Genomic DNA, 23,275 nt, shown 5'->3' with positions numbered 1-23,275 from the left:
ACACAATCCAAAGGCAATGGGAAAATGGAAGAAACTCTGAAAGTAAGAGATCTGGCAGAATCAAAGTCACAACCCAATTAGAAGACAAGTTTCTGAGGGTCACCAGCTGGCGTGATAGGCGCCTCACAGCACAACAGCTTCAAACACAGCTTAACAGTGATCGAAAAAAGCAAGTCTCAGTTTCTACAGCACTTTTTGTTAACATCACTTTTCCTTAAAATTTCACACTTTTTACACTTCTTTCACTTTTTTATTGTATGTATAGTTCATGGTGGCTTCTTTTAATGACTGGCACAGAGTGAGTGGCATTCTGAATCAAAAGGGTTATTACCACAGTTTGGCTTTTATATCAGCAAAAGGTGGCTACTTTGATGAATCAAAAATTTGAATAAAATTTTGTACACTTAATGATTCTTTGACTTATTTTTTTCATTTGCCATTGTTTATTTGTTCTATGCCTTGATTTCATGTAACATTAAGATAATACACTGCATGCATTTCCATAAAACCTAAAAAAAATGGAGGTGTTCATAAACTTCTGACCAGTAGTGTATATGTATATAAAAGAATGTTTTTGCAGTCTTTATAACATGTATTTGTTGATGGACTAGTAAATAGAGAAGAAATAAAAATAATTAAGTTGCAAAATTCTTACTTTAGTTGTATGAAAATGTATAATGTTGAATAATACTAATCTCTTTTTACTAGCAAGACAGAATTGAATAACACTGATCTCTTTTTACTAGCAAGACAGAATTATTGGAACAGGTCATCTTAAAAACAACAATATGGCTTATATCTAGGCCATTTAACTGTTTATAATCAATCTCTACTTCAAAAACGTAAGAGAGTGGCTTCTTTTGTTTCCTTAAATGTTGATAAAAAGACTTTTGAAGTTTCTGAATTTTTTTTTTCTAGTATGTTTGCAAAATCAAATATTTGAAAATAATTTTAAACAGTACTATCCACATTATTTATTTATTTGCATTTTGTGCTGTTTCAGAGAAATACCAAGCAGGACGGTTTACCCATCTGGTAAATTTTCCTCTAATATACAGAAGACCCCCAAAACACCAATTACACCTATTACCACCTGGAGTGTTTCCCTACAGTAAAACTCATTGTGTGTGCATCCCAAAGAAGAGCAAAACATTACTAGCAAATCTGAATGAATATTGAAGAATGTGAATTTCCCATTGGGATTAATAAAGTATCTATCTATCTATCTATCTATCTATCTATCTATCTATCTATCTATCTATCTATCTATCTATCTATCTATCTATCTATCTATCTATCTATCTATCTATCGAATAACATAGCTTAAAACAGGCAGTATATCCTGTAGTATAGTACCATGTCTCATAACAATGCATAGAATAGACAATGATGAAACACAAATTTCATGTCACATTTGAATCCATAACAATGGTTTCTCTGTATTTTGTCAGCTAACTACTTCACCTCTCTGTTTTTGATGAAAGTTTGCAGATCATTTCCAGTAACTTACCAAGTGGTGTAAATCGGGAAAGAAAACGCTGAAAAATACTCTTGCATGGATCAGGTATGGCCATAGTACCAAATTCTGAAAGTACAATTCGGTTGTGTTGACTGTTTAACTTGTAAGCATCACTCCGTAAAAATTTGCTCATATAGGTTACATTGCCGTCCTGAATTCGGAACTTGTGCAGCAATGCCATTCCATCAAACCAGTGATTATACCTGTGAAATAAAGATAAGACTGAGTAGTCAGGTTTTATTCATGAGAACACATAGATTACTTATAATTGACAGAAAATGGCAAATTTTTAGGATACACTGTACATGGAGTACTACTTTTTTAATCCTATTATAAAATCTTGTTGTTGGGAATTCACTAAGTTACTATTTTTTTAAAAATATTTGTACAATTTGATTGTTATCTGATGATTAATATGTTTTGTCTTATTTCTCATTTCTCAGAAGGTGCTGCTATTTAGTGTCTGGTCATTATAATATTGTGTGTTACAAAGCTGCCATCCAAATTTTAAAATAAAGTAAAATAAAAAAAAAAATCTTTAGATTTTTAACTTTGCTTAATTTGTGTTAGGATTTCGGCCCCATTTTAATTATTTAGAATATTTTTGCTTTGTTTTTGTGTTTTTCTAATACTTGATTTTGACTTATCTTTTTTCCCTCGTTGTTTTTTACCATTGTTTGTATTGCTGTCTGCATATTGCCCTAACAGGAGCAGCCGAAAGAAGAAGAAGATGTTTTTACCATTGTCTGTCAGATGAATCACTCAGGGGCTGAGTTACCTGAATTGGAGATTCCCATATAAGCACTTTAAGGTGACATTACCTACTTTACATCTGTGTTCTTAGGTTGTGTTTTGTGCTATCTGTCTTGTTTGTGGGGTTTTGACTATTTAAGATTTTCTGGTTTTGACTATAGTTTTGAAGGATTTTTTAAATTTAGGATTGGGGAATATTTTCTTAATAGTTAACTTCAGTGCAGAGTGGAGGCAGAACCTCTCCATTCTTCTCAGTTGATTCTGGGGTTCATCAAGGGTGTGTTCTTGCTCTTTCTCTGTTCAATGCTTGCATGGACTGGGTGTTAGGCAGGGTTGTGGGGTCCAGCGGCTGTGGGACATCTGTTGGTGAAGAAAGATTCACCGATCTTAATTTTGCCAATGATGCTGTGATCTTTGTAGAGTCGGTGGAGGCTCTGATTGGGGCTCTCAAGAGACTGAGTGAGGAGCCTGAGTGTCTGGGCTTGCGAGTGTCCTGGATAAAAAACAAGATCCAGGCCTTAAATGACCTATTGGGCACAGCCATCAGCAGTATGTCTGTCTGCAGAGGGAATGTTGACCGCATCAAGAGTGTCTCTGGTGACACGATTAAGTCAGTAGACGGATTCAGAGAGCATTTCTGGGAGGGGGGGGTTTCATGAGGTCGCTCAAAAGGGATGTGTGGTGCTCCCAATATCTTTGTAAAAAGATAAAAAGTCCAAGAGTTTCGAGTCCTGGGGCCTCATGCATAACGCTGTGCGCAGAATTCACACTATAACATGACGTAAACACAAAAGCGTAAATGTACTTACGCACAAAAAAATCCAGATGCATAAATCTGCCAACTTCCACGTTCTTCCGCTACATAAATCCCAGTCAGCGTGGAAATTAACACATGTGCACGTGCCTGCTGCCCCACTAACTCCTCCCAGAATTACGCCTCTTTGAATATGTAAATCAATATAAATAGCCCTTAAGCTCAGTGTTCTGTGAAAAGGCAATGGCAAAAGTACGAGGAAAAATAGAATAATTTCAGCAAATAACAAGTGGAGGCAAAGAAAAACGTACTATTAGTTGGTTTAAACAGTGGTATAAACAACAAAAGGAAGTTGATCGAGTGACATTGCGTGTCGGAGAAACTCGAAAGCTCAAGTTCACAAAGTCACACAGTGCCCGAAATAAAAAAGAAGTTGTCAAATATCAAAGTCACCGTGAAAAGGCAAGTCGTAGCCCACCGTCTGAGTGTCATATGAAAGCTTGTTAGAGTACAGAGAAAAAAAAAAAGACACACAGTGTAAAAAAAGCACGAAATGTCAACTTTAATCTCAAAATTTCTACTTTAATCACATAGTTTATTTTGTCATTAAAGTAGAACATCATAAACTTCATCTTAAAATCGTTTAAGTTACTAGTTTCTCAAATCCCATCATAACTAAAGCAGCACATTAAATGCTTTGTTTTGTATTTGATCTTCTATGTGCTCTGTGTGTGTGAATCACTATGTGCTACCGGGCTTTGTCTTCCTCCAACAGGACACAGAATCCATTACATTCGTAATATTACAGCTCTCTGAATAATTAAAATACTGAGAAGTATACGTGATATCATTTTCATGATGATAGGAGTTAAAGCATGTTATTAAAAATGGGAACACGGTGGCGCAGTGATTGTTCATGTCTTACACAAGATGCTTGCTGCTTGCCATGCGCGACCTATGATGAAATGCTTTATTACAGAAGTACTGTCTTTTTCAAACCCCTAATTCCTGTCCTTACTTTTCTTCCTCTAAATGCCCAATCGCCACACAATCAGCTCTGTAATAGACGTTAAGCCATCTGTAAGCTTAGAACGCAGATTCTTCAAAACTTGTAAGGAACACTGAAATATATTCGTAATGTTTAATTATTCTGACCATCTATCCTTCCAGTGTCACGCCAGCCACAGCAAGAATACAGCACAAGGCAGGAACAAACCGTGAATGAAGCTCAAGCTCGCTAGCACTGTGGCACAGTGTAGTTAAAGTTAAAGTTTTATCTGTATAATATAATAAATATATTTTGCTGCATTTCATCTTAAAAATGATTTCATCATCATATGTAAATATGCGCTTTACAAAGTGGCTCAGGTTGCGAAATATTATAACTGTATCATAAGTACAATTATCTCACTGTAAACTTGCAAGTACAAACAGTTCTACAAGGAGCACTTTATGGATTGATTGACTGCGTTTAAAGTTCTTGGGATGAAACTGTTTGTGAACCGTGAGGTCAGTACAGGAAAGACTCTGAAGCATTAGTCGGATGAGAGCAGTTCAAATAGCGAATGGCTGAGGCAGCGTGTGCTTGATGCTGTATATCAATAATTCTCTTTACGATCAGCTGCTGTACAGCTGTGATTCACACTCAGATACAGTGATATAAATACTCCGAGTGTAAATCAGTGAGAGGAATATGGAAAAAGATGATCTGATGTGGCAACCCCTAACATAAGCAGCTGAAAGAAGAAGAAGGTGCAGTGAGAGTAACAATGCTAAAGCAGCTATTGTATTTAGAATAGTGTGACCATTCTGTGGACCATTATATTGTTACAGGTTAATTACAATCAGATGCCTTAAACTAATAAACAATATGCGGTTAATTTCAGTGTATTTATAAAGCTGTGTCAGGGATGTGGATCTGAAAAAGAAAGGGAAACCACACAGGAACAGTAGCACTGCTTTGATGCTGGGTGATGCCAGTCTGTAAAACCAAGCGAGAACTTGCGTATGACAGGGTATGAGCTACTGTGGAAATGTGCGTGGCCAAGTTTAGGTTTTATACATCGTGATTTGAACGTGGAAACGTTCTTACACAACATTTCTGTGCGTACGCACCGTTTATACATGAGGCCCCTGGTGCTTCCTGTTTTGCTATATGGTTACAATACTCTATCCAGTGACCTGAGACAAAACTGGACTCCTTCAATACTGTGTCTTTTCTGAGACTCCCTGGGTACCACTGGTTTGACTTTGTGTTGAACAAGCAGGTGCTCATGGAATCCGGAATGAGGCAAACTACCTGCATTGTGAAGGATAGCGTCAGTTACGGCACTACAGCCGTTTGGCTTGATTCCCTGAGGGTGATGCAGCTTGCAGGATCCTGTTGAGGACCTGAGTGGCTGGACCAGGCCAAGGGGATGCCCACATAACACCTGGCTCCGGCAGATAAATGGTCATTTCCGGAGGGTGGGACTGCACAGCGTGTCTGCCTGGGAGGGTTGCCAATCGGGATCCCAAGCTGTTTCATTGTGTGGTGGGTATAGCAAAACGCTGTTCCAGTGAATGCTCCCTAACCTGACTTGTTAACTTTTTTAGACTGTACCTTTGTTAATTGCATGAAGGTTTGTTGGACTCTCTACCACATCTAACAATTAATTCACACATAATACATGTCCTATAAAATCTTTTGACAGATACTATTTGCCATTTTGTTTTAAGATTTCCCAATATCAAACCAACTACTTCTATTCCATTTTGCTTTTTTTGATGCAACAATACATTTATTCTTATTTCTATCATAATTTCTCCATCTTTAATACAACATAACAATCTAAGAATGTCATTTGACAAATGCTATTGTCATTTCAATTTCATCACTGAAAGATATAGTTTAAAATGTTTACCAGTACTAATGAATGAGCATTACACACGCCAGGCAGAATCAAGGACCTATGCAGATTATGTTTGAATTTATCTGTTTTATAAATACAAAGTATATACCTCAGCTCATAAATAATTCACAAGGTTGTGTGTTCTAAACCAGTAGAGCTGAGCATTCAAGCCTATGTACCATTGCAAGATTAATTTAATGATTGTGGGCTTTTACTACTCAAAAGTTTCTAAAATGAAAAATTCAATTAATAGCCAGTAGGTATTAACCTAAAAACAATGTAAAATACTGTCATTTTAAAAGGGAGCTTTAGCACTATGCCATTTACATAAGAGTAGCTCAGAAATGACAATTCAGTAATTCAAACACATGCATTCTATCATTTTGTTATATCCACATCTCACCTGTCATTTCCAAACTCAAATCTGCCTGGACCATTTCTTAGAAAGCTCCCATTTACCCAGCTTGGGATCTGACCATTGACCTTCAGTGCTATAGGTTCAGGTGTCTCCTCCACTGTTGACACGAGCTGGGCAACACTTTCCAGACCCTGTATGTTACTGTAGCACCGCAGTTCATTCCTTGAACTAGGCAAAAAATATTTTAAAACTAAAGTGGAGGGAAGGTAAAAATGACATATTAGAATATCCTTGAAATCTCTTACTTCTAATATACAGTTCTGCAGTACTGGAGAAGTAAGAGAACACTGTTGTTTAATGCTGCATTTTGTTCATCTGTTAAATTTGTGGTCCTTAGGTTTAAAACCCATAATGGTCAAAAACAGTCCCTGTACAATGATATTAAAGTATTTGTGGGAAAAGTAAACCCTAATGTTATGAAGTACTTATACATAAAAATAGCAAATATACACTGTTTAGTCAGCCAATAAAAGGTGTCATTTTGCTAGAGTTTTCTCTACGTTCATAATGGCTAACACGGTACAACACCCTAGTACTACAAATATACATTGTATAACATGTTCAAAATATTATTAAAAGTTACAAAAAAACAGCTAAAATAATAATATAACAGTGACATTCAAATGTACGTAAAACATCAAGAGATTGCCTGTTTCTATCTCAGAATGATATCAACTCCAGATACTGTTCCGTCAATGACAAAATAAATCTGTCATACAGTCTCTGTAATGCTAGTGTTCCATATAGTATGTATATCCACAAACAGGAATATGAAATACAGAGGATAGAATACACTATTATAAAGCAGGCATGACAATCCACATTAACTCAGTTTCACTTATGTACCCCCTCTGTATAGTTTATAAACAAGAACAGAAAAAAAACTAAATTTGCTTGTACAAACACTTTAAATATCTGAGATATTCAATTCTGATTAGACAATTATAATCCTAACACTGTAGTTGAGTCAAAGGTCAGAGATGGCACTACAGACATCAGAGTACTTCAAAGCAGGGATATGGCCAAGAATTATATAAGTTACCTTGATAGTGAAGCATGTAATACTCCAGCAGTCACCAATGTATCCTGTTTGTCTGCATTAAGTCAATCACAACAATAAAATCTGTAACTTAAATAATGTCTATCTACACATATATACTGTATATATATATATACTGTGGCATGCGGCTGGGGGTGGGACCCAGCCGGGCCGCCCAGGAGGACAGGAGGAGGGCTCATGCCTCCTCCGGACCACGAGGGGGCGACCACCCTGGTTATATTGGGGGCCACGGGTACAGGGCTTGGAAGCTCAACCCTGTAGGGGCCTGTGGTCACCGCCAGGGGGCGTCCCCATGCCTGGAGGACTCGAGACCCCAGCACTTCTGCCACACCAGAAAGTGCTGGGGGGAAGAAGAGAGGAAACACCCGGAGTGCTTCCGGAGAGTAAGGCCAGCACTTCCGCCACACAGGGGCGTGTCGGTGGAAGATTGCCGGGAACCACCTGGAGCACATCCGGGTGACTATAAAAGGGGCCGCCTCCCTTCATTCAAGGCTGGAGTCGGGTGGAAGAGGACAAGGTCTAAGAGAAGAGAGAAGGAGGCGGCCTGAAGGCATTGTGGACAGTGGCCTGGACTATTGGGGTGATTGTGCACTTGAGAACTTTGTATATAGTGTAAATAAACGTGTGTTGGGACTTTAAAATGGTGACCATCTATCTGTGTCCGGGCTGCTTCCCACAGTATATATACTGTATATGCATACTGTATATGTGATACTATGCAAAAGTGCAAAACTAAAAAAAAAAATTAAATGAAAAAATGCTATAAAGCAGAAATGCTTTCAGAAATAATGCAAATAAAGCAAAAAATGTTGTAGAAAGTCCAGTAAACAGAAAGAAATCCCAAACCCGCACAGAACCTCCAACAGGTTTTACTGTTGCCTGCAGACATTCATCAATGAAATGTTTTCCAGTCCTTTGGAGGACAAGCTGTCTTCTGTCAAAGAAAAAAAATTCAAACTTTCACTCATTAGTCAAGAGCATCCGCTGCCATTTTTTGCACCCAAGTCCATTGTGTTTTTGTGTGTACGTGAATAGTTTGGCTTTATTTCCACCTCAAACGAATGGTGTTGTGGTTGTAATTCTTCAATGAAGAACACTTCTGATAAGACCTCTTCGGAATGAAGATGGGTATACCAGGGTCCCATTGGTTTCTGACAGTTTTTTGCTGATAGCAGTACTAGATATCTACCAATTCTCTCTATTAGATAGATAGATAGATAGATAGATAGATAGATAGATAGATAGATAGATAGATAGATAGATAGATAGATAGATAGATATTTTATTAATCCCAAGGGGAAATTCACATACTCCAGCAGCATCTTACTGATACAAAAAACAATATTAAATTAAAGATTGATAATAATGCAGGTAAAAACAGACAATAATTTTGTATGATTAATAAAAAAAAGAGAAAAATAAAAGTAGAAAAGTAGAAAAAATAAAGTTATACACATACAGTCATACACGGAGCTGCTGAAAAGGCTGCCACTCTTATAATATATTAAATTATCTTATATAATATATAAGATATTATGTAATAAATTTCAAATATTCTAAGGTTCATTTTAGATATCTTTGATATCTGTATTTAGACTAAGATAACTACCTAGACCAAGACGTCATTTTTTAAAGGTACAGTATTTTGAAATGCACTGAAGACATGCAAAAATGCATTTAATACATCTTAATATACTAGTAATATCTATCTATCTATCTATCTATCTATCTATCTATCTATCTATCTATCTATCTATCTATATGCCTCTGAAATATTATATTGCAGTTTGAGATAAAAAAAATCCCGTGATATAAGGTACAAAATAGTTTACTGAAAAAGAATTTAAATTTAAGACACACTTTTCACTACATGTTCATACATTCATATTTTCTAAGCCTTCTTCCTTGAACTGCCAGAATGCTGGGTGCCCAAGTTTATCCCAGCATCATCAACAGAGTTCATGAGCTATCGTCCGACAAAACAACAACTGTCTGGCAGAATCTGCTCACACATAATACGAGCCAATTCAGATTCGACGGTTAACTTAACTGCTATGTTTTTAGATATTAAATTGTTTCGATTAGTTCAGTCCTTTATATCCTTACTTACATGATAACACTGACGTCGTAACCATATCAATATATATGTACTGCAAATGTTAAAATATCTAGTTAAATGTGACATTGTATTTAGTATATTAATTTGAAACACTATGATAACATGGAAAACCGTTAAGAAAGAAAAAAACAAAGAAACAAAAAACATGAAGTACTTTGTAGCCCACTTGCCCGGTCTTCTGCGGTTGCCTCGCAACTACACTCCGCTCTGCAACCCATCGCTGACCGTATCTGAAGTTCTGTAACGCGCTCTGAATGACTGCAGTGGTGCCAGTGCACGCGCGGGACAAGGGTGCGAGCGCCAGACGCGTCCACAATTTTAATACGCAGTCTTTTTTATTTTAGCGAGCGCGCCAAGTCACGGTGACGTTTAATCTGCAAACAGATTCTCAATTGAAACAGCCACGCACAACCGTGCGTACCTTTAAAGTATAGCCTACGTATTTTAAATGATATGCGTCATATTCGCAAGAAAGTCATTTCTGGGTTTCAAGGTTAACGGTCAACAGTTTACATAAAAGCAGTACGATACGCTGCCGCCGTTAGTTATATGACACACTTTATCCAAAAAAGGTACCTACTTTTCACTGCTTTAAACATTTTCAAAGTTGTCTTCCGCTTTCCCGTACAGTTAATATGAGTACCACAGTCCAGTGCGTTGCTCTACGTCATGGTCATGTAGGAGGTGGGCATCAAAAACTGCGCGCGAAGTTCAAGGCCGCAGTAGATGCGACAGAAAGATTGTGTAGGCCTACAGCGTGCAGGTAATTGTTCTCAGACAGAGAATACATTGGACGCATAAAGAGCTCTTCATTGTATGATCTAGTCGCTTTGCGCTGTCATTAACTTCGTGCTACTGAAAACATCCCTGATGTCCAGCTTTACGTAGAAGTGACTTTAACCTTGCAAGTTTGTACTCTGCATATGACAATACCGCTGCCACTTCTGCTGCTACTTCAGTGCAGCCTTCAAGTTTTCCTTTTATATATCACCTTACGGCACTTGTCATAGGCCAGGTGTATACTTCATGAGACGCGACGAGTGCTCTACTGTTTATACTTGCTCGCGTACCTTACAGAAATCTGGAAGATTCCACCAGGTGGCAGTGCGAGATATCATCACGGTGAGAACAGGTTTGGCTTCGCTGTGTTGTGAATTGCCTGAAACATCCATTAAATTCCGAGGAAAATTTGCCACAATATCTCAGAAAATGATGTTTAATGATTACATACATCAATTCAGGGATGCGTCCATTCCAGTAAGCATAGGGCGCAAGACAAACAATCATCATCAGCTCATCGCAAGGTGAACACAAGCACACACATACACTAGCGTCATTTCAGCATCACCAAATCCCCAAACCATCATGTCTTTGGAAGGAAACCGGAGCACATTGTGGAAACCCGCGTGAAGTATAAACTTGGCCTTAACGCAACAAATGTATACAGGGTAGCAAAGTGGCACATTTATTGCTACACACTGTTCCAGAAACTGCATGTTAGTTTTTGTTTATGTGATTTCAAATTCAAATGTACAGTATAGCCACTAGAACAAAGAGTCGGCGGTGACCTGATTCATATCACGTGGTGTCTTGGCCTGAGTCAAACGAATATTGTTTTTGGCATTTTCAGAAAGTCTTTTTGTGGAAGACAATTATGGTAATATAGTGGACTAATGTTAATTTTCATCTTTATCCATTCAGTTTTTATAAGGATGTTTAGGCTTATTTTACTAAAACACCTGCTGTATTTTTGGGGTTTAGAAAATGTACACTTGGAGTTACATTCAAGTATACCTGTGAGACTAACATAAAAACATTTTACGTTTTTGTTGGTTACTTCATGAAAGTGTCAGTTATTACATGTTCGTTTATTAAACAATTTTCAAACAAGGAGTCATATTCAAAAATAACAGTAATAGCAGAATGCAATTACTTTTGTTAGCAGACTACATTAAGCACCAGCCTTTTGACAGCACCTTTCAATATCACATACTGTAGTTAAAAAGAGAGCACAAGTAGGCTTATGGGGGCTCAGAAGATTTCAGTTCAAGTGATGTGAAAATGGCATTGATTAACATACTATTAATAGTTGTGGAAGGTTTGTGACTAATTGTAATTTCTCAAAAGATAAAAGCCTCAGTAACCACCCAGTAGGTATTTAATGAAGTAAATACAACACCCTCTTTACTGAACCTTAGTAACAATATCATACCACCCAGTTATCCACTAAATGCTAACTCATATTGTATCAACAATAAAGTGAAATTGCCAAAAGAAAACTATAAAAAGACCATGAATAATCCACCTTAATAAAAGTGTCTGTGTATCTGCATGTCCATCCAGTTGCTATGTCTCTGTAATTTGTCATTTGGCATTGGATTTGTAAAAGGAGTAGTAATGTTTGTGATCCATCTGTTGAAAAGAAAAATGCAATGCCTTTTATTACTACATCCATCCATCTATCCATGCATTACAAAATTCATTTCAATAGATGGTGCAAGGCAAATGTTGAATACGTCCAACAGAGAGGAACAGAAATCAGCTTATCCATCTTAAGAAAAGAATGAATGGCTATGTGTATGCATGTTTGTTCAGTTGCTATTTGTCTGGTAATTGCCATTTGATGCAGGAGTCTTAAAGCAGTGCTAATATTGGTGATGTTCCATCTGTTGGAATGAAAATTGCAGTGCATTTTATTACTACATGCATTACAAAATGCAATTTAATAGATGATACACTGTAAACATTAATGCTGAATACATTCATCAGGGAGTAACTACTGGACAGCAATTAGCTTATCCAATTAGCAATTAGCTTGTTCTTAATAAAAGAACATGTGTCTCTGTAAGTGTCTATCTGTATGTATGGTGTAGCAGTTGAGGTTCTGATCCACCTCTTGAACCCTCAGGTACCACTCCAAACACCAGGTAAAAGTCCAAGACTCTTTTATTTTGCAATCACATGCACAAAGCACCCTCCACTCCACACTACTCATATAAACCAATAATAAAGCACAATAATAATCACTCCTCCTCTCCCAGACACTTCACAACCCTACCTCCCAGCTCAGCTCAGTGTCTGGGCTTTCCCAGAGTGCTTTTATACTCCCTGACCTGGAGGTGTTCCTGCCCAATAGTCCACAAGTCCTTATTACTTCCGGGTCAGGTTAGAAGTCCTTTTCTTCAACCTGGAGGTACGTCATCTCTCCTGTTCACATGACTAGGACGTACTTCCAGGTTATAGGGCACATACGAGTCGATGAGCCTCCCTACAGCGACTCCCGGTGGTCCCCAAGGTATCCAGCAGGGCTGTGCATAAAAAACTACATAGTCCATGAGGCCCTGCTGGAATTCAGGGCCCGTCCATGCTGTTGGGAGAGCTCCTCCTGGTGGCCTGGGGGTGAGGGCCGGAATATGAAGCTGGCCATCCATCACAATGGCCATTTGCTATGTCTCTGTTATATACCTTTTGGTATGTGATTTGTAAAAGCAATGGTAATGTTTGTGATGCACCATCTGTTGAAATGAAACATGCAATGCATTTCATTACTACATGCAGAACACACTATATTCCAACGGCTGGTGCACTGCAAATGTTAACACTGAATACACTGAGGTCTGTATTGATTTCTTAAGTTTCAACTCATAACACAGCTAGTACTAGCATTGAATCAATATCAATATTTTTCCATTAAAGAAGAAAAACAACTAAAATAAATTCCTCTATCTTCGGCCCATATATACTCTAAACTGCCGTTTGTGTTCTAACCCCATATCAGTTAGGGTAGCTGCACCTTAATGCATGATTAATTAGTTCAAACAGCTTTTAGCTGCAGGCTCATAACATTGGTTCTTTACAATAATAATGTGCAGAGAATGTGTTGAGGTTTAAATAATGGATCAATATGCCTTGCTATTGGTTTTAGAAGTATTGAATATTAAAAGGAGTTGCTTGACATCTTTTTAAGTGGCTTAGAGAGGCACTACTATTTTACTGGCCTCTGCTTTTGTTTTTAATGTGGCCTGCTTGCTTTTCACTTGTCTTGTTTTCTGTGAACCAAGAACGCTATGTTTTTAGGGAACTGAGTAAACAAACTTTTCTTTTGAGACATGGTGACTTTGCTGGGCCTTCTGGCTGACTAAAGACCAAACATGTTTTGGTAAACACTCAAGGCCCATAAACTTAAAGAAAACTAAGCAAACTTGCATGCAAGTGGATAAACAGCTCAAACATATAAACATTTTTAAAATGGCATTTACTTTTATATATTAAGGCTTATGAATATTCTAGATGATCAAGTTAAAAGCAAGCTGCATGGTGTTAGCTAAGATTGAGCTATACAGGAGTTTAAGAGTTGATTATCAAAACAGCCATTTGCATTCAGCTCCAGCAGTTTAGCTCTTATCAGTAAAGCTGTATGCTGCGCTTACCAGCACAGCTGCCTATGATTTTAGTCTTACTGGATGCTGGTGCAGCAGGTAATTATCAATTGAACTGTTCAGTTTTTCATATGTGGGTCATCCTGGTTCCAACTTAATGATAAAGCTGATCAATTAGAAGGCCTCCAATATTTATTAGCTCAAGATTGGTAATGCGAGGAATGTAAAACATGATCAGATGATGGTCATATCCAGGCCAGGCGGCAAGTACGACCTTCGAGTCCTAATGATTGTAATGAAAAGATTGATTATTATTAGGGAACAGAAGTTTACAAGGCGAGATAATTGTTATGAAAACAGATACAGCACGAGGTCATTATTGTGAAGATAACATGTACGAAACGGGGATGTTTTGTGAGTAGAACTGAAATATGAACTGAGATAGGCTTTATGTGCTCTGTAATTGTTTCCTGTGCTGAGCAATAAAGTCTAAATTCTGACTGCCTTTCTGAAGACTCTGCTCGTTTTTTTTGAAGATTTCTCCACAACAAATGCAGCACTAAGAAAATTTCATACTGTAATGTGCAGAAAATACTGAGATTATGTTAGTTTAGTATATGATTATAGAGCATTCATTTCTAGATAGGTAACTTTTTTGTGTGTGTTTCTGTATGAGGGGCTTGAGTGTCTTCTCCAGAGTTTTGACTGACTTGTATTGGGGATCTGAGCAGTTGTTAGATGGGTAAAGAGGAAAATATACAAGATGCTATAACCTCTCTAAAGTAAAATTGAAATGGTAAACTAATTCATAATTGAAGTCACACAAAATGTTTCAATGTTTTAAGATCAATGAGTTTGCAAAATCGACAGTGCTTTTCAAAGGCAGATTTTACAATTTCAACACTTTATAAAGTGCTATCTATCTATTTGAGAAAGCTCAATGGAAACATAACTACTTCAACAAATTTCCTTAAAGAATAAGTGTGCCAAAATTTCAACAAATTGTTTTATGCAGACAGTCAGCCATCCAGACAGACAATCACAATAGGTGGTTCTCGCATTATATGCGAACACACCTAAAAGCAATCTTGTTTTTTGCGAAGCAGTAGATTACTGTGAATGTAGATAGCCACTATTAAGCCATTTGTTAGTTAGTTAGGTTATGATAAATTGATAGAAGTATTTTCTTAGGTTTGTTAGAATGTATGCCTATTTATTAGAATATAGTCAATTGGAGGTTCTAGCACAAACTAACTTATAAATGGAATTTTCTCTTTATTTCTTGTCATTCTAGCTACAGACTAGTTTAGGTGTGCCTTGCAGTTGGTAAGGCATGGAAGGCAAACAGTTTCAAACCATACGTACAGAACGTACTGAATGTACTAAGTGAAGCCTATGTAAGTTTGCCATCAAGACAACCTAATAAGTATAGAAATTAATTGAAGTTTAACACGAGAAAGCTAAGATTGTAATGAAACAGAGAAGAAACCTTTTTTTGCCTTTTATTTTGCATGTATAATAACTTTTTTCTGAATTCTTGTGATTTGTTCCTTTTTAAATTTTCACTAAACTTTTTAAAACAAACTTTATTGGATTGAGAAATTTCTTTTTTTATGTGTTTGACTCATGCTGGATCCTACCTTGCCAACTCAGTAACTGCTCAATTTTTGAACTTGGAAAGGGCAGATACAACCACAAATGGACCAAAAATAAAGTTACAATAAAGGCCACAACCAGATAACAAATTTAGATGATTTATGAATTACTTTAAATGAGAGGAATTTCAGCTAGTATGCCCAGTGCTGCGATCAGAAGTTCAATGTAAACTTAAGATTTGTTTATTTTTAGTTTAACAATTAGTGAAATATTTCAGTCTTATAAAAGTACAACTTTTACCAGAAAATTCTAAAATTTTGTGTAGATTGGAAACCTGACATACTTCTTTGTCAAAATTACATTTGGAGTGAATGGGCAATTTGCATAATATCAAAAAGCACAATAACAAAAGAATTCAATATTTGGGTACATGGTGGCGCAGTGGTTGGCTCTGCTGTTCACAGTTCTACTCCACACATAATTTATGATGTTGTAAATTTCAACACATCACTGTACTGGTTGTTGTTGCTTTTTAAAACAATTTAACATCTTAATGTTGTCACACTTTACTAAAAAGAACACTCACCTGGGGCCTCATGTGTAAATGGTGTGTACTCACAAAAATATTGCGTACACCCATTTCCACATTCACATCGCAATGTATAAAAACTAAACTTGGTGTAAAGCCACACACATTCTCATGCCAGATCAATCCACTGCATACACAAGATTTTTTGGGCTTGGTTTTGAAAACAGTGCTGCTGTTCCTGTGTGGTTTCCCTTTATTTTTTAGATTCACATCCCTGACGTGGCTTTAACAAATACACTGAAAATAACTGCATATCATTTATAAATTTAAGGCATCTGATTGTAATCATCCTGTAACAAAATAATGATCCATGGAATGGCCAGATTATTCCAGATACCACAGCTGCTTTAGCGTTGTTACTTTCAGACTTGCACACAGTCTATTTGAACTTTTCCTATTTGGCAAACAGTTCAGAGCCTTTCCTGCATGAAACTCACGATTCAGAAACTGTTTCATCCCAAGAGCTATAAATACACTCAATCAGTCCATGAAGTGCTCCAGGTAGAACTGTTTGTACTTATAAATACAATTACCTCATTGTAAACTTGCACTACAATTGTAGTATTGCACAACCTGAGCCACATTATCAAACCATTTGCACTATCTGCACTATACCTGTATACAGTATGTACATGTATATTGTACTCATGCTTTCATACTGTGTATTTTTCATTGTTTTTATCGTATTATTATTATTATTATTGTTGTTATTTTATAGGAAAATAAGTTTATTTGCATATTGAACCTCATTGTACCATACAATAACAATAAAGTACTTCAATTCAATTCAATAGAAGAGAGCGCATATTTATAGATGATGATGACTGGCTTCTAAGTCGATTTAGATTTCCAAGAGCCATCTTCTTGGAGCACTTGATATCATTTTTTAACATGAAATGCATTAAAGTATGTATGTATTTATCCATAGCTTGGTTTGATATTTCCTCTCCTATAGAAAAACCACAAAATTCATGAATTTTATTTCCTTTATTCTTATCTCTAGAATTGTCCCCTGAACATAAATTGTTCCATGCCAGCTTTTAAATGTTTTTGTCATGGTTCGGGTCTTTTCAGCTAGTTAGATGTTATCCTTTTTTTTATTATCAAATTTTATTGGTAAAAATAGACAAGAAAATGTAATATACATTCAAACCTATTAAAAGGATGTAGCTAAGAAATAAACCATTAGAAAGTTACACTATAATAAGCAGAAACAATAATACAACTAAACACAACCGGCAAACCCATCCACTACACACCTACCCAGGAAAGTGACAAACAGAAAGCTTCTCAGTCCAAGGGTCACAAAAGGAACTGGAAATGTAGACCACCAGGAGTGGTACCTACCAGTAAAGAGAGAAATGAGATGGGAGGAAGAGAATGAAAGGGTAAGAAACAAGTTTCACAGACCATACACTGCCCAGTCCTTAACTAACTCGATTGCATTAGTCCAAGTCTGAATAGGGGAGCTTGGTAAATGGTTGATCCTTGCACCTGAATGTTCTAAATGTAAAAGATTATAGAAAGAAGGTTTCAAAGTGAGTGGAGAAGACAGTTTAGGATGTTTCCAGTGCACCAACAATCTAACATTATAAGCCTCAGCAGGAGAAAAGAGAACAATAATGAGAAAATCCAATAGTAGCAACATTTCAGCAGAAAGTGGGATGTGACGGGAAAGAATTAAAGAGGGGAAGTCAGCAACACATTATAGGATCAAAAAGAAGCCACAGGGATACAGTCCCAAAACATGTGGAGGGAGATTCCAAGAGGGAGGAAAAGTGGAATATAGGGTCAGAATCTAGGCCGATTAGGTGATGAGTTCAGGGGGAAGGGTATAATTGATGCATCGTTTAATTTTCTTAGTGAATTAAGAAGGAGAATCCTAACAGTTACGGAAGTGTCTTTAACACAGGTTACTGCTTTCAGTTAAGGCAACACCAAACAGTATATATGATAACACTTTAGTTTAGGAAGTACAAAAATGAATATATTACTCATTAATTCACATGTAGCAAGACCTTAAATAAAGACAACTTTTGATCTTAATTGTACTTAGAAGGCATCAGTACAGTGGTTATTCGTGTATATGCAGTGTGACATACGAGTATTAAAAATTTAAGATACAGTATACTGGTAAAATTACTTACGAATATGAAAGATTCCCATGTCTTATAATGAAGCAATATTATGGTGTCTCACATAAGCCGCTTCTGACCATTCCAAAGTAAAATTATTTTAGTAGGCCACATTTCACAGATTAATAACTGCTTTACTGATGCTTTTATAAGTGTTATTAATGCCAAAAGAAGCCTTTGTTACATAAGAGTAAATGAGTAATAGATGTGTTTTTGCAGTACCTAAATTAAAGTGCTACCGGCTATATAAACAAAATACTAAACAGAAGTATATATGAATACATTTGCTGGCTTTGTCTTAGCTACTAGCAATAGTTCTCAGAATCCAAGTAGGTGTACTCCTGGTTTGGTTTCCCTTGCCTCCAGGTGGAGAGGATGCTTAGTCCCAGTTTCTTCAAGTCTCATGGGGAATTTCTTAGGCACAAATGGAAAGGCATTCATCATGATTAATCTTTATTTCCCAGATTCTGTTACCTCTCTTTGGCTTAATATACCTTTTGCCTAGGGGCTGTACTGCAGTTTACATTCTTTTTGTGGTTTTACATACAGCAGCCCAATTTTGTTAACATAAAAATGACTTCTGTGGGCAGCTGGTGATCAGTCAATTCACTTCTTCAGCAAGACAAAACCAAACTAGTTTGTTTCTTGCTTTGCATATGGTCTCTCTTGCTTGTGCACTTCGCTGTGTTTACTGACTAAGTAGTAGACTGTATAAGACTAAGACATCACTGGATGTCATTTGCCTGTGACTGATCAGTTTTATTAGATGAGACCCAGAGACCTCACTCCAAAGAGATGCCCTGTGAGGAGAACTTACACTTTAATAGCTGAAGATGGAACTTGTAGCTACTGTTTATGCAAAAGAATTGTGTGCTAAAGCAAAGTAGGCAATGCCACACTTTCTACACTCTGACATCATCATATTGCTATTTTGTTTTAGATTGTATTACAAGAATTGCAAATTCTTAGACGATTTTGCAACTGCAGCCATCTTTTTGTATAGCAGCAGTGTTATTATGTGGGTGCTATTTAAGGTGGCAGTGAGGTATACCCGAATTCCAGGTATATGGTTATTTTCTCAACAAATTCTTATAGTTAGTTGGTGGTTTAATGAGTAAAAGTTTTTTTAGGAAGCCTGGACTCTTTTTGTTTTTTGGTTAAGACTTTTAATACTCAGTTTTCAAACAGAAGCCAACTAGTTGTGTGGAAGAATAATTTTAGGGTAACATAGCATTCATCTTTAAGAAGTAGCATAAAGGGTTAATAAATGTGAGAAACGAGATAAAAATCAAGTGAACAACAAAATGTACACTGAAATATAAGAATTGGTTTAGGAAAAATACTGAGATGGTCAAGTAAATAAAGAATGTACCAGAAGAAAGGTTGATGTAATATACAAAATGTACTGAAGGATGACTAAGAGATAACATATAAATCAGCAGATGTCCTATAAAGTAGAATGGACAGTTGTTATATGCACAGAAATTTCAAGGGTGGTGGCTCATCTCAAAAGGTATAAGAAGAACCAGAATATAATATAATAAACTTTTATTTTATATAAATCATTTGGATGTAAACCAATGAACCAACCAGAGTAAAATGTATGCATTGATTGACACTGTATGTAAATTCAACAGTTTATAAAATTAACTTCTATTCTTTGTTTTTCTGGTAATTCTGACCGTGCTGTAAAAGACTGCTTTTGAAGAATGCTCCCTCCAAAGTATTTTGCCGAGGAGTAATTAAAAAATACAATGAACAGCTTTTCTTCAGCCTGATTACAGAATTGTCTTGTTAGAGGAAGTTTCTTTCTTTAATAACATGTTAAATTTTGTCCACAGTTTTGATATTTTTGCCTATTAAGAATTCTCCTCTGTGTATCCATGTTTTTTACATTTCTCAGTCTATTACTTATTTCTTTAATTTTAGGCACCAAGTTCATTACATCTGTGTCCAGGGACAGCACCAAAGATGTCAATATAACGTATTCTGCAGAGAGGTGAATAGTACACATTCAATGGTTTAGCAACAAAATTGCCATTATGTTTTGTAAGTTCATGCTAACAGTCCTTTGTAGATGATTTCTGTCAAACTGAATATGCTTCTGCTTCATTAAGATCTTTCAGCCTACTCAGTACAATCCCATTCTTTTGCCTCTAGCACCAATCCAGTCTATCTGAGGTCTGACTAGATAGAAAAAAAAGTCCCACTCTCCATCGCAACATTTGGTAATTTATTCTATGTGTCTGTTGTGGACAAAGTGGGCATTACCATTTTGCTCGGCTTGTAGTGGCACATAAGGCCTACTAAGACAGCAGAATCCAGCTGCACTCCCCACCTTCCCACCTGCATTCCTAGTACCAACAGTTTGCTCAGCCCTGTATTTCAACTGATAACAAAGGTGTACATCTTGCACTTTAGACTTGTTACTGTGAACTGAACTCTACCTGGATGTGATATACAAAACAACTCTCCTACAGGCATTGCTTCTGTAACTGGAAGTGACATTGTTTCAGTCACAAGAGGTTACACATTCCTTCAAAACTAGGTGTGTCTCAATTCTCTTTGGAGAACCTAAAAAAGACAATGCATGATCTTTGAAGACCTGAAAGCTGATAAATCACTCTTTCTTTTTGGGAAATGACAGCTGACAAGCTGCTCTTTTTGGGATGGGAAACCACCCACTGTTTGCGGAGCAAAAAGCTCAGAAACTGTCTTGGCCCTGGAAGGTAAACTCCATAGAATCTTAGAGCTGGATGCCCTGAACTAACTTTAAGATACACTCTGCCAAGCAAAGCTCTGTGCCAGCGACTGAACCTAGCTGAAGAAGATTGAGAAGCAGCATTACTTCAAACAGTAACTACTTTAGCATATACACTGTTGTGGCAGAAAGAATAATGCTTTTCCCTTTGTAGGTACAGAGGACATTGTAAAAAGCCTAAGAGTAAGCTAAGGAAGATAGCATCACTTCACAGCATGGACAAAGGACCATATAACACCAAGAATGCATTCCAATGAAAGCAGTTTTGAACTTGAACCCAAAGTGCAACAAACAACTCCACACATGGGACACTTTCCTTAAAGCCTTGATATTGTAAAAGTGTTCATCTGCACCAAGATAAATCAGAACTTGCCAGGAAAGAGCTGCCCTCTTCTGTGTTATATGTTTGTCTGGTGTGTCTAATGTCTGGTTCTTTTATGTCAATATACATGCAGTTATTGTGATTCTATAATGCTTGTGTTTATTAATAAATGGTGTTAGTTTGTTTCTAAAAATTAGTGTGCTTCAGTTACCTTGATTTAAGCCAAATTGCTGGAGACAGTCTCCTACAGAGAAAGGTAATGCCAATAAAGTGGGAGTTATAAAACTGTTTTGCAAAGGCAAAACTAATAATCCATTCTATAATAACATCATCTTTTCCTACAGTTGTTCTTTGTGTGAAAAAAAACTTTCTAATATTTGTATGAAATTTGCCCTTATCAAGTTTTCCAGCCATGCCCCCATGTTGTTCTTGAAATTTAATAAAAAGGACTAGGAAATCTAATTACATGGTCAAAAGACAAAGCAAGTGTCAGGAAAACCAGGATATCAAAGTAAAAATAAAATGATAGGCAGAAATACCACCTAAATTCAAAATCAAAATGAACATGCAGAGTATTTAGCCCTGAGATACCTTTAGAAAACTATTTAATACATCAGAAATAATCTTCTAGGGCAGGGCTTATTAAACTGTTTTTTTCTTGTGACCCAATCTTGTCCTTCTTAGTGTTTTTGAGACACAGACCTTGATTACCATCATATCAGAGAGGGGTACCCCCTTAGAGAATCACCACCAACAGCTGGGGTTAGGTTGAGGGGGAGTATGGCTTTGTCCAACTTGAAGATTTGAGGCCAATGTCTTAGCGTAGCAATCTCGATTGCCTAAATTTCCCACAACAACTCATGGCGAGACACTTTGCAAAGAACTTAGATTACACATTTTTATATAATGGGACAACAGCTGGGATAGAATGATGTGCACATATGTAATACATTTCACTTTCTTAGGGTTTTGATTTTTTTTATTGCACTTCATTCCATCCCATATTGTTGGTCAGTATTTTCTGAAACCACAATTTATGCCTACATTAACTGATTAAGGGCAAGTCATTACAAGACACATTCCCTCATGCCAGCTAAATTATCATTGCCAGTGAACCAAACAGTATGTCTGCACTGTGGGAACAAACCTGAGTCCCAAGAGGAAATATGCAAACTTAAGAGAGCTGCAAATACTGTACATCTTGTTGCATCACCTGCTATTGTGGCATACCCCAACTTCAAAATATTATTTCTAGGACACTGACCAAATTAGAATTAACTAAGTAAAGCAATATTAAATGTAAGATTCATGGGGCTATTTAGCAAGCAGGACTTGACTATTAGGGACACATCTTTCAGGATCATTCTAGAATTTTCCTTCTGCAGCATTCCTCCATAAATCCTAAAGATTAGGCTGCAATGAAGCACGTTCCTGCGAGAAACAAATAATGTGCTGATACTGTTTAGTACAGCATGATCCACTGATTTACAGAAAGTAAATCTGAATGCAGTTAAGCCTCTGTAATAAAGCCCTATAAATAAATAACAATTCATAATAAACAAACATTCTTCCTACCTGGAATATTTTGCAATATCGAGGAAAAAAATGACATCATTATCGTTTAGGCAGAAATAATAATAATAAAAAAAATTCCTGTTCGGTGAAGCAGAAGGGGGATCCTCTCTGATTCAATCCTGCATGACTTGCTCATAAAGCTCATTTGTTGAATTTCAAAATAAGAGTCCCTCTCATAGGATTACTGATTCAGTGCTATGCAAACACTTAAGGCAAAGCATACTGTACACCCATACAGACAGCATTGACACTTTTATAATAATTTGAGTTTATTTTCATTTTGTTTGACTATCATACTTTTCTAGTCTGACACTTGTTTTAGTTTGGGACGAACAGTGAAGCAGGTGTTAGTGCTGATAATGTAGAGTCCCTGTACTCTGAGTTTTAATAACTGTCAGTGTGGA

General features: G+C 36.7%; 1 protein-coding gene across 14 annotated transcripts in view; it reads right to left on the bottom strand.

The window, feature by feature from the left end:
* The window catches only part of bco2b (beta-carotene oxygenase 2b), a 179,610-nt gene extending 156,615 nt beyond the window's left edge, over positions 1–22,995 (bottom strand). For 8 of the 14 annotated variants that reach the window (XM_051931807.1, XM_051931814.1, XM_051931813.1 and 5 more), the window contains exons 1-3: positions 9,669–9,769; positions 6,321–6,525; positions 1,511–1,722 (exon numbers count right to left, since the gene is read on the bottom strand). In XM_051931807.1, coding sequence (XP_051787767.1) covers positions 1,511–1,722; positions 6,321–6,525; positions 9,669–9,732 — 481 coding nt within the window. In that variant the 5' untranslated portion in view covers positions 9,733–9,769. Of the gene's footprint in view, positions 1–1,510; positions 1,723–6,320; positions 6,526–9,668; positions 9,770–10,094; positions 10,162–22,871 lie in introns of those variants that run through there. The other 6 variants (XM_051931819.1, XM_051931822.1, XM_051931809.1 and 3 more) reach the window with 6 other exon arrangements.
* Positions 22,996–23,275: the final 280 nt, after the last annotated feature.

The sequence above is a fragment of the Erpetoichthys calabaricus genome, chromosome 9 (genome assembly GCF_900747795.2).
Source record: "Erpetoichthys calabaricus chromosome 9, fErpCal1.3, whole genome shotgun sequence".
Lineage (NCBI taxonomy): Eukaryota > Metazoa > Chordata > Cladistia > Polypteriformes > Polypteridae > Erpetoichthys > Erpetoichthys calabaricus.
The sequence above is the reverse complement of the archived record's forward strand: the minus strand, read 5'-3'. Positions and strand labels throughout refer to the sequence as shown.